At 43.3% G+C, this 20,045-nt stretch overlaps 1 protein-coding gene, 1 long non-coding RNA gene and 1 pseudogene across 3 annotated transcripts in view; 1 reads left to right on the forward strand and 2 right to left on the reverse strand.

Annotated features, from left to right (window-relative positions):
* Nucleotides 1-860: 860 nt before the first annotated feature.
* Nucleotides 861-19,771, forward strand: LOC121040289 (uncharacterized). The gene is made up of 3 exons (XR_005795226.1): nt 861-980; nt 18,947-19,254; nt 19,509-19,771. It is a non-coding gene; the product is annotated as an uncharacterized LOC121040289 (long non-coding RNA).
* The window catches only part of EP300 (EP300 lysine acetyltransferase), an 84,059-nt gene continuing 66,008 nt past the window's right edge, over nt 1,995-20,045 (reverse strand). For both annotated transcript variants that reach the window (XM_040490730.1, XM_040490729.1), the window contains 11 exons: nt 17,777-17,833; nt 16,650-16,727; nt 14,859-14,926; nt 12,496-12,646; nt 12,230-12,376; nt 11,517-11,630; nt 10,414-10,579; nt 9,486-9,650; nt 8,267-8,428; nt 5,599-5,880; nt 1,995-5,339 (listed from right to left, as the gene is read on the reverse strand). In XM_040490730.1, coding sequence (XP_040346664.1) covers nt 3,129-5,339; nt 5,599-5,880; nt 8,267-8,428; nt 9,486-9,650; nt 10,414-10,579; nt 11,517-11,630; nt 12,230-12,376; nt 12,496-12,646; nt 14,859-14,926; nt 16,650-16,727; nt 17,777-17,833 — 3,601 coding nt within the window. In that variant the 3' untranslated portion in view covers nt 1,995-3,128. The remainder of the gene's footprint in view (nt 5,340-5,598; nt 5,881-8,266; nt 8,429-9,485; nt 9,651-10,413; nt 10,580-11,516; nt 11,631-12,229; nt 12,377-12,495; nt 12,647-14,858; nt 14,927-16,649; nt 16,728-17,776; nt 17,834-20,045) is intronic.
* On the reverse strand, nt 13,005-13,100 carry LOC121041121 (uncharacterized; annotated as a pseudogene).

The following is a 20,045-nucleotide window of genomic DNA, read 5'->3' on the forward strand; positions in this document are numbered from 1 at the left end:
CTGGGAAGCCATTTACTGGCTGTGCGACCTTGAGCGACTTGTCACTTTTCCTTTGTTGGGGCTGTGTGTAAGCAAGGTAAATGGAAGCGCCTGGAACGCTACTCGCCCCCATTGGGTCCACTTCCTAGACTGATGTGTTATTAACAGCCCAGAGACTTGGGCCTTTCAGCTCTTCCCAACTTTTCGTGGTGAGAATATTCAAACACAGAAACATTGAAATCAGCTTCTTGTATTCCTGATTCTGGATTCATCCTTATCTACCCCCCTAACACTGACCCTGGCCTGGGGAAGGACAGCTTTCCCCCTTCCCGCTTATTTCCGCCCCTACTCCCTCTTTACAACATTGTAGTGAAAATGATTGAACACTTCAACCCAGCTGTCCTTAGCTAGAGGCTAGTATTTACTGCTTGTAAATAGCTTAGAATTCTGAGTTATTTCCCTGTTGGGGGCTCCGATTAATCCTGGGCCCCTAGAACTAGGGAGAAAACGGGTGGGCGGGGGTCTTTCTGTAGCAGGTGTGTCCACCGTCTTCTGTAATCTGGTGTCAAGTGGACCTTGAAGCTGTTTTTCCAACAGGGTCGGATTCTTCTCTCTCCTTATTCATCCTCCACCTTTTCCATCTTCCCTCCAAGGTTGGTTTTTAAATTTTCTTTTAGTATTGCATGTATTGTAAACTGTACACCACCACACAGGGGCTCGGCCTTGGGACCCTGTGATTAAGTCGCATCTCTACCGACTGAGCCAGCCAGGCAGGCGCCCTTCCAAGATCCATTTTAAGTACTATCCTTTCCAGACTTTCCCATCAGCAGGTTTTGCCGACTTGCACCTGTTCCCTGCTTGTACCATCAACGCTTTCTACTTTTATCCCCCTTAAGCATCTTTTTTTCTTGCAGGGCTGCGTCCTGTCCTTGTGTGCCATCCTGCCTGGCACAGAACGGAGGTGCTCCAGGTGTATCTGCTGGACCACCGAGCCAAGGCAGGTAGGTGCGTGACATTTTCTGGAGTGGTCTCTGGTTAATGCTCAGCGCGTGAGTTCATCTCACATCGAGATGCTGGTTATTTTTGTTGAGACAATATAAAATAGAATAGGTGTTTGAATTAAGCTCCTCGAAGATCTTTCTTTAGTCCTTAGTGGACTGTGGTAAAGCTCTACGACAAAAACAAGGACTGCCCGATGACGCCAAAGCAGCTAACAGTATTCTGCTTTTTAAGTTTCTAATGATTTAGTTGGAGACCTCTTCATTCTGTAAACACCTAACACAATACTGGATTCATTGTTGTAATCTCTTAGGTTTCCAGATTTTATTTCCACACATTTTCCTCTCTTACATCCTCACCCCGCGTCCCCTCTCATCGACTTACTGGTTAGCAGGTAGCAAAACCAAAGTGTAACAGAGTTGGTAAGCACTTATGTCGCCCAAGGCAAGTGCTGTTTTCTCAAGGAGCTACTTCTTTTTTTTTTTTTTTCAACGTTTTTTAATTATTTTTGGGACAGAGAGAGACAGAGCATGAACGGGGGAGGGGCAGAGAGAGAGAGGGAGACACAGAATCGGAAACAGGCTCCAGGCTCCGAGCCATCAGCCCAGAGCCTGACGCGGGGCTCGAACTCACGGACCGCGAGATCGTGACCTGGCTGAAGTCGGACGCCCAACCGACTGCGCCACCCAGGCGCCCCCAAGGAGCTACTTCTGACTTAGGTATGATCCAGCTGAGGTGCTCACTCTTATCCCTGTAAGGTCCTATGTCAAGCTGTGAAAAGCTAATGAATATCAATTAAAATTGGTGAAATTGACATTTAGCTGGTATTTGGTTTTTCCCCTGAACTTTGGATAAATTTACCAAAATCTATTTGTGAATTCACTTTATGTAATAGTGTAGGAAGGCTGCAAACTAGTGCTTTTGTTTTTTCCTCTGAACCCCACGTACCAGACATTGAATCAAATCAATGTGTGCTAAGACAAAGATGTGATGGCAAGAAGTGAAACAAGGTCAGGTATCTGTCTCACACAGTTTATTTAACAATAGGTAATAAGAAATCAAATTTAACAGTCTATACAGTGATCCAAAGTTCATATTTATAAGTAATCAACTTTAATTGCATGATTTACAACAGTTGAGGGTTTTTGCTTTCTATTTTCAAGTTTTACAGAAAGTGTGTGTGTGTGTGTGTGTGTGTATGTGTGTATGTGGGGTGGGGGCAGGGTAAGGAGGAAGAAAGCAAGCAAAGAAGAAACCCCAGGGATATTTTGCATGTTAAAATCATCCCGCTGGAATCGTTTCTTACCCTCTTTTTAATTTTTTCCTTTGTTAGATGTAAAAATAACGAAAAAAATTCTTTCAAGAAACAGAACCACAATATATAATACATCAATTTGGCAGCTGCCCCTGTATATTTTGAAAAAGTCATTTTTCTCTCTACATGTACAAATTATTTTAATACTTGAAGTTTTTACGCTCAGACTTACGGAATAGAAAATTTTCTGGAGCACAAAAGTTGACTTGAGGGGAGGAAAGGAGTTTTTTTTTTTTGTTTGTTTTTTTTTTTTTTTTTACATTTTTAAAAGAATGAACATCTTTGCACCCAGAGAAAAAAAATTGGTATTTTAATATATATTTATATATATTTATATATATATAGAATGTAATTTTAAAGTAACATTAACCCCTTTTGTCCTCTGGTTTTAGAAATGTTCTAACTCTTCCATAAAGTGAGGAAAATAGGGAAAAATGTCAACCATCTGCACCAGTAAATAATAACTATTAATATTACATATTTTCATTAATTTAAAAAAAATAATAAAACCTATTGGAGGTGCAAGGCAGGAGCATATGGTTGGCTTCACGGACCTCAGCCTCCTCCCAGTGCACACTTGAACCACACACACAAGGGGGGAAAAAAAGGCTGGTGGGAAACCAGCCATAACAAAAATATATTCTTTGTATTCTATCATCCCTCAGGTTCATCTCGCATGTTTGCTTTAAACCACAAACAGCTACTGCACAGTTCTTATGTGTTCCACGGAAAATTGTCTTTTAGGCTAAGAAAGATTCAAAAAAATTGTTTTCAGTACAAAAAGTCTTGTTAAGAGAAAATAATTTTTTTGCTCCCAAAATACTACAAGGTGTCTCTAGTGTATGTCTAGTGTACTCTGTGAGAGGTTTGAATTCAAGTCTGAGTTATCGGTGCTGAGTCCCAGGTCCGTGGCGCTTGCACCATGGAGGTTTGCCATGCCTGGATTGCTAGCGAGCTGAGAAAGCATTGAACTCTGGTCCGGGCTGGCAAAATGCCCTTGTTCCATGGGGTTGGCCTGGGCAGCTACCAGTCCAGGATGTGGAGAACTGGTCTGTGGGGACACGTGGTGTGGAGAAGGCTGAGGCTGCATCCTCGGGGAAGGGCTGGAGTGGGGGGGCTGGGACTGTGGCCGCGGAGAAGGGACAGGCTGGGGTGAACGCACTTGATTGGAGAGAGAAGAAGGGATCTGCTGGCCTTGGAGGTGTGGGGACTGAGCCTGGTTTGGGAGCATATGCTGTTGGGGGCTCATGGGGTTGGGCTGAGCGGGGGACCCCATCTGTTGCTGGAGGAGTCGCTGCTGATACGCCTGCAGACTGGCTCCTGCCTCGGCTCCCAAGGCCTGGGGGAGCTGGCCCATCGGTCCCATGTTCCCTTGTTGCATCTGTTGCATGTGATGCTGCATCCGCTGCTGCTGCTGCTGCTGCGGTGGGGGGTAGCCAACTCCCTGGGGTTGCTGGAACTGGTTGTGGTTGGCCATTCCAGGGCCGATTCCGGGCCCGGCTCCCTGCTGCTGCTGCTGCTGCTGCTGCTGCATCATCTGCTGCCGTCTCAAGAGGTCTCGGAACTGTGAAGGCATGGCGTTGTGATTCATGTTCATCTGCTGAGCCTGGGGGCTCATCCCTCCCATGGGTGGCTGGAGTTGCTGCTGCGGTGGCTGCTGCTGCGGCAGGCCGGCCCTCTGGACGCCTGCCTGCATGGGGTTCATGTTCGGCATGGCCGGATTAGAGTGGACGCCCTGCTGGCCCGGCATGGTAGGTGGCTGCAGCCCCGGCTGGCCCTGGGGCATGCCAGGCTGCCCGGGGAGGGGCTGTTGGTTAGAGTTGGCATACTTGGCAGCCCGCTGCTTGATGAACGCGGCCAACAGCTGGGGGTTGGCGTGAAGGATACTAAGCACCTGTTGCTGCTGTAGGGGAGAGCTGGGAGACCTGAGAGTCCGCAAAAGGTTTTGTAAGGCTTGTTGAGACACAGTGCCTGGTTTGAGAGGGCTCACGCCTACCTGGCCCAGTCCCGGTTGGGGAGCCATATTCAAGGGCTGACCGTGCTGGGCCACTGACATCATGGCCGGCCTTGGCATCCCGGGCTGTAGTTGCTGGGGTTGAGGCAAGCCTCCTTGGGCCCACGGCGGCTGTTGCTGCATGCCCGCGGGCCCCATCCCTGGCTCCAAATGCCCACTGGGACCTCTGGCCATGGGGGGTGGGTTCATACCCATGGGGGCCATCGGAGTCATCTGGGGCATCTGGTGCTGGATTGGTCTCTGAAAAATTTGCACGTGGGCCATCTGGCGCTGCGTCTCAGCCGCCCTCTGAATCTGCATTGCCATTTCCACTGCCGCAGGTGGGGGCCCCGGAAGGGGTGGCTGAGCAGTCTGAGGGGGGGTCGGAGGGGTCACCTGGCCCGCCGCCTTACCCTGGGAGACAGGGCCAGGAGCCTGAGTCCTAGGCAAGTAGGGTGGCATGCTGTTGGGAGGGGTAGGCTGGGGCTGAGAGGGGGGCTGGGGCTGGGGCGTCTGCGGGGTGGTGGGCTGCTGGCCGGTGGGCGTGGTGGGCGTGGCGGGAGTCGGGGAGGGCAGGCCTTGTTGCTGCCCCACCACGCCGGTCCGCTGCATGCTGGCCATCCTCCTGCGGAGCATCTGGGCCTGCTGCAGCCGGTGCTGCAGCTGCTGCTGCCGGAGCTTTTGCTTGATGTTGAGGCAGAAGGGCACCGGGCACTTGTTCTCCTGGCAGTGCTTGGCATGGTAGCAGCACAGGGCGATGAGCTGCTTGCAGATGGGGCAGCCTCCATTGGTTTTCCGCTTGCAGCCCTTGGTGTGCTGCACGACCCGCTTCATCTTCTGGCAGGACGGCAGCGAGCAGTTGGCGTTGCGGCACTGGCAGGCGTGCACCAGGGACTGGATGCAGCGCTGGATGCTCAGGCGGCGAGAGTCTCCTGGGCTCTGGGTGGCCGCGGCCTGCTGGCTGTTGCTCTCATCATCTAGGCCGAGACCTAGTTTCTCCATTTTGTGGTCATGGTTTTTAGTGTTATAGCAGGTGATACACAAATCGTAATCCTGGGGGAGAAACGGGCACAGTCAACTCTCCAAGATTTAAGTCATTCAGAAACATTGCATGTATTCTGCTGGGGTCCCAAAGGCCCCTTTGAGAAAGACTCTTCAGCTCTACCATGAAAATCTAAGAAGCAGGCCCGTCCCACTCTGCGCTACTTTTCACCCCTGGCACCGAGCGCAGACCTGTGTGACATCTGTAGGCACTGCCTCTCAGGAACCCAGAACACCCCAGCACCCTCTGCTCCCCACCCCTGGGGCCTACCTCGCACACGGTGCAGTGCCAGCGCGTCTCCACGTGGTGCTTGCACTCGTTGCACGTGTAGACAAAGCGGTCCTGGCTCTGGGTGTGCAGCTCCACCAGCATACACATGGTGGACCACTGGGCTCTGCGCAGTGAAGAGAACTCCAGGTGCTTGTCCCTTGCGAGGGTGAGGAAGGCATCCCGCCCATCCATCAGATCGCAGGGGATGAGGGGGTCAGGGTCAACAATGGGAGGCAGGGAGTTGGCGGCAGGGCCGGCGATGAGACGGATCACAAAGAAGACCTGTGAAGCAGACAACCTCGGTCTGACTCTGGAACAAGAGCGCTGCGTGGCACCAGGCCAATGGCAGCAAACAGGTGAGTCGAGCTGAATGCCCGTGAGGCCGGGGCCACTGGAAGAGCTTACAATCACACAAGGTCCCACGATATAGCCCTTGCTTTCTCCTGCTCACAAGCCTCTCGTCTCTTCTCTGAGAACAACTACAATGGGCCTGAAATCGACAGCTTGTTACCTTCTCGTTAATAATCCCTTCAAAACAAGAAGGGTCTGGGGCAAGCACAGTGCGTGGACAGTGCACATTTTGCCCCAAAGTGGTCTACTCTAAGACCGAATCCATGGTTGGACCTGAATCAAGAGGGAACAAGTCAGACAAATCCAAATTGAGGGACATCCTACGAAACACTTTTTGGCCTTGACTTACAACAAACGGCCATGTTATGAAACAAAAGAAAGCCAGGAACCGAGACGTGGCAGCTCAACCTGACACACAATCCTTAACTGGAGCGGAAGGGCCAGACATTAGATGGTGGCACTGGGGGAAGTCTCCTGAGCGTGAAGCCACAGTGTGGTTAAGCAAAGGAGGTCTTCTTCCTTAGCTTGAATGGGATAAAGAAAAGATGTAGCAAAACACGAACAATTGGTGAATCTCAGCGAGGGCTATGGCAGGGGGTCCACTATGCAACTCTCCGCAAGTTTGAAATGTTAAAAAGTTGGTGGGGATGGGAAAGAGAAAACAAAACAAAACAAAACCTTCTTAGCTCTTGCTGCAGAAACAGCAAAAGTTTTGTTCATTAAATTCTGAAAGGACCCAATCACCATGAACTACTATAACCATTAGTGTAAAGGCTGCAACAGGAAGCTGATATTGTAGGTCTATTTTACATTAACTAGTCTCTAAATGTGAAACCTCATTACACTGAAAAATGTACCTTTAAGAGATCAGGACCTTGTGAGCAACTGTGGTACTGGACACTATATTCTACCAGTTTCCCAGAGACCAGCGAACTGGCAGTAACACTTGTAATATACTTGGGTAGCAGTGTTTGCATAAAACAAGAGCCTTAAGACACATTTCCAGAAAAAGAACATACAGCAAGAGAGCACACTTAGTAGAGACACATCTCAAACAGATGCCAAAAGTTAAAAGCATCAAAGAACCTTGACGTGTGCTAGACCTTGTAATATTGTGGCTCAAAGAAAGCATTCAAAGCGAGGAAGAGCATTTTGAAAATGTGACGCACAGGAAAGCATTGAATCTAACAAGTGGGGAATGCCTATAATAAATCACTCAAAACAGAGGCAAATAAAATCATCTGGTGACTCCCTTGGAAATCTTTACTATGGCCAACCTTCCAGTAACGATCATGATTACTTCCATTGTATGTTACCCTCCAGCTAAGACAACAAACCCAAGTTGACAACCTCAGACTCTAATTCCCACTATTTACATCTTCAGAGTAAATAAAATCATAGACCACATCCACAACTTAAGTCAAACGTATTACAATGTACTCTAAGGGTACTTCCCAACTATTCTGTTATGCTAGAATCTTGTGACACAAAATATTGCTTGAAATAGTAACTATTAATGGTTGAGAATATCAAATGAGGCACCCACTAGAACTCAGAAGTCCTGATGGTTACAAACAGAGTTGGACAGGGGGGTGCCTGGGTGGCTCAGTTGGTTAAGTGTCCGACTTCAGCTCAGGTCATGATCTCATAGTTCCTGAGTTTGAGTCCTATGTCGGGCTCTCTGCTGTCATCACAGAGCCCACTTCAGATCCTCTGTCTCCACCCTCTCTTTGCCCCTCTCCCACTCATGCTCTCTCTCAAAAACAAACAAACGAACAAAAAAACCCCAGACAGGCTATGCTTATGCTTTTTTTTTTTTTTTTTTAAAATTTTTTTTTTAAATTTTTTTTTCTTTTCAAACGTTTATTTATTTTTGGGACAGAGAGAGACAGAGCATAAACGGGCAAGGGGCAGAGAGAGAGGGAGACACAGAATCGGAAACAGGCTCCAGGCTCCGAGCCATCAGCCCAGAGCCCGACGCGGGGCTCGAACTTACAGACCGTGAGATCGTGACCTGGCTGAAGTCGGACGCTTAACCGACTGCGCCACCCAGGCGCCCCAAGCTTATGCTTTTAATGTATGAAGCACGATCCAAAGCCATCAAGATTTCTAACACAGCTGCAAATCAAAGCATCCGTATCACTTCCTGTTCTTACCTCCTATTCTAGCTAGCCTCTTTTCTTCCTTCTTACTCCTCGGATGATTTCTTTCTTCTGAATTTTAAATGGTCTGTTGTGCTCGTGTTTAATGCCAACCATGGTAGGCAGTGTTTCAGAACCCCTGACCTGCTTTTCCTCCCAAAATGGCCACACCTTACCTCTTTGTGTTTTTCCATTGTGGCATACAGCTTCTGCGAGAGGTCGTTGGACACATTGGGCATGCCTGGCTTCTTCTTGTTGCCCCTACTGAGGCTGCTCTTGTTTTTGCTGGTTTTCTTATTATTTTTCTTTTTAGCATTTTTGCTGTCTCCCTTTGTCACCTGCAGGTTAACAGAGGGGACAAGAAAATGTTAACATTTTTGTTAAGAAGTGATTTGAATAATACTAACGGTAGAAGGATCCTCCTTTTCTTTGACACTAGAGATTCTAATCTTATGCCTTCTGCCAACTTTTACACGTACCCTATTTTTTAAGCTGTTACTTACGGTGAACTAAAGTTTACTAAAGTTTTTGTACTAATTTTCTCCCAGTGAAGAATCCCTACACTAAGATCCCTCAATAAGGCAATGGCAGTCTTAGCTTTTTGACAAGAGCCTCACAGTTTGTGGAGACTCCTGAGATCTATCCATCCTATTCCAGAATTGAGGACAGGGAACAAGGAGTAGCAGTGTGGGATACTGAAGAATACACTGGAAGCAGGGAACCAAACACCTTGGTTTCATTTCCTTCCACTCACATTCTAGAATTTTATGAGTCTACTGTAAAAAATAAAACAACAGCTTGAAAAGACAACTCAAACTACAAGGCTATGAAGAGTTCAACAGGCTAAAGGGTGACTTTAGTAGTTTGGACTCAACGAAGACCATTCTAGCTACGCTATGGAGAAATAACTGACCAGGAAAATCTCAGATGGTCCTCTGACAAAAGCCAGGTCGTGTATGGACGACTGGCAAACTCTGGCCCAGGCCTGTTTTCATATGGCTAAGAACGGTATGTACATGTATAAAGTAGTGTTAAAAAAAAAAAAAAAAGCCCCAAATATTCACGATCAGGATCTTTACAGGAAGTACTTTGCCACCCCCTGTTCTATATAGGTGATTCTTCTATCAGTTTTTCAGGGTTTCCTTCCTTCTGTTTTCCATTACCAGAAATCCAAAGTTCCATTTTAAAAGGGGGGGGAGGGCAACATCTGATGTTAAAAAGGTTTAAAACCATGGAAAGAGAACATTAGTAACTTATCGAAGCCAATTATTTCTTGACCAGTTTAAGGAGCTCTTTCACACCTGAGAGCTTTAGACCTAGTCAAAACTTGAAGCCTGCTCCTGATTACCCATGAGAATCAAGGCAGAAGCTGGAAAGAAAATGCAAAGCCCTTACATCTGTGCTTTCGTTGCTGGTGTTTTCTTCTCTCTTTCTCTCTTCCTCCTCCTGTTCCAGTTCTTTAATGCTCTCTTCCAGAACATTGGGCCAGAAATCACCCTCAAAGTAAGGCAACTCCTTTGCACTTGTTAATCGATCTTCAGTAGCTTGTTTAAAAATATCCTGTGAAAATACCCAGGTACAAATAGTTTTTTTTAAAAAAAGCATTTACCATACAAAAACAGTCATAGCTAATGGACACAAGAAACATGAAAGATTAAAATGTCATCTGAAAGAAAGGTGGCAGAGATTTTATACCTAAGCCCCATGGCCCGAGGAGACATTCAGTCATAAACAATGAAAAATCATGGTCTGCAGTCAGTATTTCTGGTTTTGTCTTTCCTCTTTGCCTGTGAGGACAGGGAGATTTACCTGCCTTTATACAAAGTAGGAAATTATCCTGCTAGGACCAATGGCAGAGGCAGAGGCATCATCAATCACACTGTGGCCTTTACTACTCCTGATAACACAAGACACTGTAATGTGAGGAATGCCTGCCTTATACCCATCCCCCACCTCCTGAGAAATGTGTTCAAAACAACCTAAACTACAAATACTGGAAACTGCATGGCTACAGACCCGCTCTCTATGCTGCTCGGGAAACAACCAGTTGGTGCTTTTCTCCCCAGGAGTTAACAACAGATAAGAAACTTATCTGTTCAAGTTCTTATCGTGAGATGCTCTCTAATCATGAATGGCTAAAATACATTTCTCGTCACATCTTTAAAAGAGATTTGTTGATCTAAGTCTCTTTTAAAACAGTTTTTCTTGCTTTGAAAAAGGGAGAACAAACAGAAGATTTTTGTTAAGATAGTCAAATGACAGAATACAGAGCAGCAGGATTAGTAAATTTCCAGTTCTGTCATCGCCCCTCACTCCTCCTGACCTTGTAGTCATGGACGATTCGCTCAGACACGGCCTTGTCAAGCATCTTTTTATACCACTCCTGCAGTCGCTTGGGCTTCGGTATCTTCTGGTCAGGAGGATGGCAATGGAAGATATAGTCATCTCCCTCGCTCGGGGGACATGCCCATATATGCCCTGTTGTATATCTATCAACACAAATGGAATATTCAAGAGAAAAATTTATCATCCATTCCAGAAAGAATGCTACAAGATGGAGTCAGTACAGAAACCAATGATTTTTTTTTTTTTTACAAGATAATACAAAAGTGTACAATTTAGCATCAGACCAAAATTCTTAGGCCAGAACCAGGCATAACCCTGGATCTAAAAACCCCCCAAAAAAGACCCCCAAAAAGCTGCATTTGAAGACTCAAAAACTACAATGCAAAGGAATATGGGTCCATTCCAACAAGAGAGCTAAACGAGATGCAAAATGTTAAGAGTAATAACTTGCAAGGTGAAGTGGTGAATATTCTTAAGCACACATACATATACTTGAAGGTAAGGAACCAGTCTGATGTATGTATCTCCCGACCTTAGTCTGTTTTTGGTTCTGAAACCCAGGTTTCAGAGATCAACTGCTGCTTTAAGATTCTGGCCTTAAGTAACAATCAACCTTCCAATCAAACTGTACCCAACAGCTTATCTGAACTAAATAAAACCAATCTGGGACAAGTACAACTAGGGTCAAAATATCCCTTACTGTCAGACTGGCAGCACTGAGAAAAGGGGCCAAAAAGTCACATATCTGTACGTTTTAACTTAGGTCTTACCACAACACAGTGATTAGTTTAAAGCCTAGTTAGTTTAAGCTAATTGCTTTTAAAAAATAGCATTTATCAGGGTGCCTGGGTGGCTGAGTTGGTTAAGTGTCTGACTTTGGCTGAGATCAGGATCTTGCGGATTTTGAGTTCTACCCTGCATCAGGCTTTGTGCTGTAAGTGCGAAGCCTTCATCGGATCCTCTGTCTCCCTCTCTTTTTGCCCCTTCGCTGTTCACGCACTCTCAAAAATAAATGATCAAAAAAGAAAAAAACAAAAAAAACCACAAGAAAGTAAAAATAGTATTGATCAATATTCTTACCCTAATTTCTTGACGTATTCTAAATATCCAATTAGAATTTCATGATACACTGCGGTCCTCAAGCATTTAGGACGGAAGAAATGAACACTGTCGAGGTATGATATGTAAACTCTCCTATACGAAGTGGGGAGAAAGAAACCAAGTCAAGAAACCAACTCCTTATGTGACTTGTGACATTATATTTTCTCTCTTCTGTTTTTTTTTTTTTTTTTTTTTTTTACCTCATTTGTAATGCACATCACGTAGTCACAGATAAATGACTAGACTGTGAACACTTCAGGGGAGTTTCATGAGCCTATGGCTCTATTCTAATCTCAGTGCCCAGTAGAGCCTGAAGCAGAGTATATGAATCAGTATTTATGGATCCAAATGTATTCTGGCAGTGTTCTTATTCTGGCCTTTATACTATTTTGGAAACAAGAAATTCAAAACCATATCCTAACTTTTTTTGTGTGACATTCTTTCATATACCTCTCAGGCAAGGTGCTTGTTAACACAATCTAGATTTAAGCCCACTGCTTCCCACTTCTGATTTGAGGCTGTTGTTCATATCCCCTTCCTGATATACTAAGGCCACAGAAGAGTGTTACTGAGCAGTGAGAATCCACATTTCCATTTCCAAACCAAGTACATCAGTTTCCTGCCCATGATGCTTTTTGCCTATTAAACTTCAAACTCCCATTTAAATTGGAAGGCAGATGTTTAATTCCTACCTCTGGTTGGGCGGAGGGCAGTCAGAGCCATACTCTTGAACGTGCATGCCAAAGAAACATAAGTCAACACCGTCTATCTCTTCAAAGGCAAAGAGGGCTTTGGTTCGGTATGGAAAGGATTCTGCCATCTCTCCACTATCTACAAACCTACACAATTCAGATTAGAGGGAAAAACCACAACACCTCATTCAGATCAGAATCATCAGCAGTGACTGTATAAGCATTTGCAGAACCATAGGAGAAGAAAAGGGAACATTACTAGATACCTTGCTTTCATGCCTGGTTTGACTTCCACAGTTTTGTCAGAAGCATGAACTACCCGAACAGTGACCTCTCCTGACTCAGGGTGATTTTGTCGCCTAAGAAAGTCATTCACACGATTCTCCAGAAAGGTGCCAAGCCTGGTAGATGGCAACCCTAGGAATGGAGAAGTGAAAAGTTCAGTTGTAACCACAGTGCAAATTTATTTCTATCAAGTCTTAGACTTCAATATCAAATATCCTTTCTGTTTTGGTATAAATAGGATAAACTTTTATTAAAAGCTAGCAATGTGGGGGTTCCTGGGTGGCCTGGTCGGTTAAGTGTCTGACTTTGGCTCAGGTCATGATCTCATGGTTCATGACTTCGAGCCCTGTGTCAGGCTCAGTGATGACAGCTCAGAGCCTGGAGCCTGCTTCAGATTCTGTGTCTCCCCTGCTCTCTCAAAAATAAACATTACAAAAATTAAAACAAAAACCAAAAAACAATGTGGTCAATACTTGAAAACAATTTTTAAAAAAATATGGACTATTCCACAAATTTGTGTACCAACCTTGCACAGGAGCAATGCAAATCTTTATTATCATTCCAATTTTAGCATAGATTTTAGTATAGGTGAGGCAGGCATGGTAGCTAATACTTAAAAAAAAAAAAAATTTTTTTTAAATGTTTATTTATTTTTTGAGAGAGAGAGCGAGTGAGCGAGAGCACACGCATGAGTGGGGGAGGAGTAGAGAGAGAGGGAGACACAGAATCCGAAACAGGCTCCAGGTTCTGAGCTGTCAGCACAGAGCCCGACACGGGGCTGGAACTCACAAACTGCGAGATCATGACCTGAGCCGAAGCCGGACGCTCAACAGACTGAGCCACCCAGGCGCCCTGGTAGCCAATACTTTTTAAATGTTCTCCCCTAACCTTTTAGTTGGGAAAATTTCCAATCTCAGATGTTAAAACAAAGAACATCCATATGTACTTTCCCTTGACTGTAGTAATATTTAAAAATAACAATGGCTGGGTATTGGGAAAAACCTTGCAGGAGTAAAAGCAACCTGTAGGTCAGCAAAAATTTGCAAAGGCATCTACAAAATTAAATCAAATACTATCGCGAGATAACACCAGCTGTATGATACAATCTTTGACTACCACTCTCCCAAATCCCCAATCAAGATTATAAAAGAAGCCCCAACTAATGGTATGGATAAAACTGAGGTAATGACTCATGGGATGGCAACTCTGGACAAATATTTCCACATGTGGCCCCTGTTAAGAAATGCCCCAAAATGAAGAAATGTAGGAAAAAGAAAAACATGTATCCAGCGCACCTGGGTAGCTCAGTCAGTTGAACATCCGAATCTTGATTTTGGCTCAGGCCACGATCTCACGTTTTGTGGGATTGAGCCCTGTGTCAGATTCTCTCTCTCCCTTTCTGTCTGCCCCCCTACCCCCAGAGGTCTCCCTCCCTCCAAGAAACATTAACAAACAAACAAACAAACAAACAAGAAAACCACATATCCTCCACATGTACAATTTTTTCCCTTAAGTCTAATAAATTTCTCTAATGTTTATTTAAACATTTAAATAACGTTTATTGGGGGGCCTGGGTGGCTCAGTCGGTTAAGCAGCCGACTTCAGCTCAGGTATGATCTCTTGGTCCGTGAGTTCGAGCCCCACATCGGGCTCTGTGCTGACAGCTCAGAGCCTGGAGCCTGTTTCAGATTCTGTGTCTCCCTCTCTCTGACCCTCCCCTGTTCATGCTCTGTCTCTCCCTGTCTCAAAAATAAATAAAACGTTAAAAAAATTTTTTTAAGTAATGTTTATTATTATCATGTGCACTATCAGCACAGAGTCTGATGCAGGGCTTGAATTCACAAACCATGAGATCATGACCTGATCCGAAGTCAGAAGCTTAACTGACTGAGCCATCCAGGAGCCCCAGGTCTAATGAATTTTACACCACAAAGTACATTTACTATTTACCTTTAGGTAGATTATAGAAAAAATTTTGGGTTCTGGTTCTGACTTTGCTTAATTAAATATTTTAAATAAGGTTGAAGGAAGAAAATTCATTTTGGATGGTTTATTCTTTCTTTCCTTCCTTCCTATGTATCTATGTTCGTTCTATCTATCTATCTATCTATCTATCTATCTATCTATCTATCTATCAGTTCTTTATCTACCTACCTACCTACCTACCTACCTACCTACCTATCTTTAAGTTATCTCTATACCCAACAAGGGGCTTGAACTCATGACCAGAGATCAAGAGTCACATGCTCTTCCAACTGAACCAGCCAGGTGCCCCTTGGATGGTTATTTTTAACTATGCTTCAGTGAAGTATTGCCAAGATTTACTTGTAAGAATGAAACTTACTTTTAGCAGAAAATTTATTCTCTTTCCTGGTTCGTGCAGATTTCTTTAAACAGCCATCGCAGACAAATCTAAAACGTAAACCAGAACTTTGCTTACACAGCTTAGAGAAACACTTAAAGTAACATATGCCACAAAATTTACCATATATATGTACCAAGTTAAATCCAAAAGACAACCTGAGAAAAACATTTCTAAATATTTAACGAGTTAATCTAATTAATATACAAAGAGCATTATGAAGAAATCACTAAAAGAAAAAAAAAGTATAAAAAACCATAATTGAAAAACATGCAAAAAACCATGAGGAAATGTTAAGCATATAAACATATAAGCATATAAACTGGTTGACATGTGACAAGATGATGGATTACAGATGAAAACAAGAATTTGTTTGGCCAATCACATTAGCAAAAATCCAAATGCCTACTGGCAGGAATGTAAATAAGTACACTTTGAGAGGAGTACCAGTAGATTTATTTATATGTATCTATATATCTCTATCTACGTATCTATGCAGGGCTTGAACTCATAACCCTGAGATCAAGAGTCAGACATTTAACAGACTGAGCCACCCAGGAGCCCCAGTACCAACAGATTTAGAAGGTACACTCTTTGTCCGAATTATTTAAGGATGTGTGCGTAAGTAGAATTTCTTACAAAAACCTGAGAACATACAAGCGTTCATTAACCAGTAAATCGCAAGAAGCACTGCAAGTCTCTCAACTATTCCTACCTACTCTGTAATTAAGGAGAACAGGAAAAAGGCATATCTAAAGACAAGCCATATACACATCAAATGACTGTGATTTTCCCTGTGTGTTACTTTTGAGAAATGTGTAGATTAGCTGCCTCTTTTCTGTGACCTCCAAACCAGCATCAACAAAGCGTAGAGCAGTGCAGACATCCCATCTTTAAGTTTTTATTATTCATTTAAGTAATCTCTATCCCAATATAGGGCTCGAACTTGTGACCCTGAGATCAAGAGTCACATGCTCTTCTGACTGAGCCAGCCAGGCACCCCTAGATCTCATCTGAATGAGTCACTTCATGCATAGACACTCCCACCCTTGGAACAGAGCTGGGATCAGCTCCCATTCCTGGAGAGTAACAGGAGACCCAGAGTAGCAGACAAGTGTCAGAATGGACAAAAATCCACTCATTGCTGACAAAGTCTTTGATAATATGAAGCTTGAGTAAATACATGGAGAATATTCAGAAACAGAACATGGGGCTAAAGAATAGCTTGTTTATTAAAGTCTGTACCTAGTCATTTTTATGAAAATGTCTTCACTGGACGATAGCCATGAAACTTACTGTCCAACCCCCAAAACATCAAATCCTAACCAGCATCACCATTTAGCGTATCATTTACAGCATGACATTTTCTCAGAGGTAACAACAGAGCTGCCCCATCGACACCCTCCAGATCTTCCCATTTTTCTACTGTTGCCAGTATAAGTAGCGTTCAAAACCTGGCAACTTTAATTGCTTCTAACACACCCCTTTGCTAGTTTTCAGGTGCTAGAGATTTCTTATCTCTACTGATTTTTCAAAAACATTTATTTTTGATATAAATTCTTTACAAGAGAACTTTAAAAACCAACAGAGTAAAATATCTGTATTTGGATTAAAGCAATGCATGCAAATTAAAAGACCTATATTTTTGGATTCTAGCTTACTATATGTTTTAAAAGTGAATTTTAATTATCTCTTCCCATTCCCACTGCAAAACCAAAAACTTGCTAAAATGCACAATGAAAAGTAACTCTAGAAAAAATACTGCCATCTCACCCAGATGGCCAAATGATTTCATGATGAAGGACACAGATCTGATGCATCTTTCTTCCACACTCTGTACATTCAACAAACCTGAAAATGAAAAGCCAAAAAGTCAAGATGAAATCCAAAACTTTAACCAAATCAAGATTTCCCAACATTTCCCTTGATTTCTGAACAATTCAAAAGATAGCCAAACATCACATTCAAAGAAATGAATAGCTATTTTTTTAAAAAGGTTTTTAGTTTTTTTAAAAAAAAAAAATTTTTTTTTCAACGTTTATTTATTTTTGGGACAGAGAGAGACAGAGCATGAACGGGGGAGGGGCAGAGAGAGAGAGGAAGACACAGAATCGGAAACAGGCTCCAGGCTCTGAGCCATCAGCCCAGAGCCTGACACGGGGCTCGAACTCACGGACCGCGAGATCGTGACCTGGCTGAAGTCGGACGCTTAACCGACTGCGCCACCCAGGCGCCCCAAAAGGTTTTTAGTTTTTAAAGGCTCTTTAATATTAACAGGCAGAACAAATTCAAAAGCAATTAAGTTAAGCTACCAAATGGGAAAATTTTTTTAATTGTTTAGATTTTATTTTTAAGTAATCTCTACACCTAACATGGGGCTCAAACTCACAACCCTGGGATCAAGAGTTGCACGCTCTACCGACTGAGCCAGCCCGGTGCCCCTGAATGTGACCATTTTAAATGGACTGTGGGTATTCAGTAATAAGTGAAAGCTCACTGCTGCTTTTTTAAACTTCCAAAGAAGTCTGACACCATCCTACCCATTTTAGGAGTGCCCAGAGTACTGGCACAGTTCAGTGCTCTGAATGGCCTGGCTACAAAGTAGGGGAGCATGAAGACGTTTGAAAATGCACCAGGAAACAGGGACAGAACACAGGACACCGAGCAGAGGTGTGCTGTGGCTTCACATGGGCCCATAAAGCACCAAACTATCAGTTGGATTTAGTGAAATCTAAACGAATATGGACTATAAAGCAAACTTCCACCTTTCTACCATCTATGCTGCACGTATGTTATGTACAGGTATCTTCAGGATATAGAACCATCTCACTGCCTCTGCAAACCAAGAGAACGAAGGAAGGAACACCAAAGTGTACTGATTATTCAAGGGAATTACTTACAGTTCAGGATCCAGTGTGTCATTTTTTCTCTTGGAAAATTGTTCTTTATTTATTGTACTAAGGAGAAAAGAGGGACACAATGAGCAAAAGTGATATGGAGAGAGAAGCAGTCTGACCACTATTCTAACCAAAGGAACAAATCTTGTAAACGAATTATACTTCTAAGAAAATACTGAGAATATCATTAAACAGGTACGTTCTTGGCTCCCACAAAACGTACAATAATATAAAGGAATGCCTTTGTTTTTAGAAAGGAATTTATAGTAAATCTATTTCCCCTTATAGGAAATGGAGAACCCAGGAACTCAACAACTGGAAACATGAGTCTGTTCTTTTCTTTCTGGAGAATTTTAATATATATTAAATATTATAACTTATTTATATATGTAATTTTATATTTATGTGTATGCATATATGTACTCATTTATTTTGAGAACAAGCGAGGAGGGGAGGGGCAGAAAGAGAGGGGCAGAGGGAGAGAGAGAGAGATATGGAGGGAGGGAGGGAGAGGAAGAGGGAGAGGGAGAGGGGGACAGAGAGAGAGTGAAAATCCTAAGCAAGCTCCGCACCATCAGCGCAGAGCCTGACACGGGGCTTGAACTCATGAACTGGGATATCATGACGTGAGCCGAAATCAAGAGTTGGATGCTTAACTGACTGAGCCACCCAGGCACCCCTCTTCTTTTCCTTTTTAAATCTTGTCTACTACTCTTAACATCAGGTGTTTATACCTTTTTTTTTTCTTTTTTAAAGATTTTATTTTTAAGTAATCTCTACAGCCAATGTGGGCTTGAATTCACAACACTGAGATCAAGAGTCACATAACTCCACTGACTGAGCCAGCCAGGTTTCCCTAGTATTTGTATCATTTAATAGTTGAATGTTCCTAGACTGAGCTATGAAAGATGGTGTATATGGAAGAAGCTAAACCACTAAAATTAATACTCTAGTCAAACAACTTTTTATATAAATAAAAAAAGCCTCAATATTAAGAATACCTATTTCAGGTTATTTACAGTTACCCAGAAAGGGTAATTTTAAAGGGTAAAAATTCTTCATTTTATAGTATTTAAGACTTTCACATGGCCTCCTATCCTGAAATCTAGCATACCACACAACTCCTAGCCCCACAAATACAGACGCTAACAGTCTTATTCCTTCTCCACCTAGAATAAACTTCAGGAGGCCCAACTGTGACTACTGCAACTCCCCTTCACAAAAATGAGGACATCTCCACCTTCAAACCGTTTCCTACTGGTTATGGTTCTAGACATTATTCTCTAAATGACCAAAGGCACTGCAACTCAAAGTGTGTTCTAAAGACCAGCAGCGCAGAAAGACCCAGAAGCTTGTCAACAATGCAGCCTCTCAGGCCCACTACAGACCTGCAGAATCGGATGGGGGTTTCTATAGTCTTCAGTGTAAGAGATGCACTGTCCTAAGGTTTAGGACATGTGGGAAGTCACTCAACTGTACCGGTAAGGCTGCCTTCCTTTCCACATCAGGGAAACCTAGTTAAGAGCTGTCAGCCTAATTCAATTCACCCAAGGGTCAGAAAATTTCCTTAAGGCTAGACTCTACCACATCATATTTCAATAGTAACTGAAGGAAAAGTGCATCAAGACTTAATTTGGAAAAGCGAACCAGTTTTTCCTCAGAAGCCCTATATTAACTAGTAATATAACAATTCCTCACTTTTTGGAATGTTCTGAACCGCTTCTGCTTATTATAGGTTAAACCAGGAAAGAAGGAACCCAAGAATATTAAAAGCACACTAACTACATCTTAGCAATCAGAAGAACTATTAACTAATTTAGCCTACATCTGAAATTTGTCCTGGAATTTAGCAAGAGCTTGTGAGACTGCAAACACCCAACCAGTCTCTCTCGTCTAGGTCACTCTAATAAATGGCTATGTGATGAAGGCTGTAAGGTAGTTATTTGTTCAATTCCCGCAAACTTAAACCCGTTAATAATAAAGTTCTCTTGCACTACAGTCTTCCAGTTTTTAGGCAAAAAGCTCATTGTTTCCTTATAAAGAGAGATCGAAATGACCATCCAGTGTTGATATATTTCCTAGATTAGGGTTGACAGAACTTTCTGCTGTGACGGAAATGTTCTCTATCTGTGCTGACCAACATGGCAGCCACTAACCACAAATGTCTGTTTAGTTTAGCACTTGCAGCGTGAGTATAATGTTTTATTTCCTTTTCATTAATTTGTATTTAAATAGCAAACCGGCTAACGGCTACTACACAGGCCGTGTAACT

The sequence above is a fragment of the Herpailurus yagouaroundi genome, unplaced genomic scaffold (assembly GCF_014898765.1).
Source record: "Herpailurus yagouaroundi ecotype Mexico unplaced genomic scaffold, PumYag 182, whole genome shotgun sequence".
NCBI classification, from domain to species: Eukaryota; Metazoa; Chordata; class Mammalia; order Carnivora; family Felidae; genus Herpailurus; species Herpailurus yagouaroundi.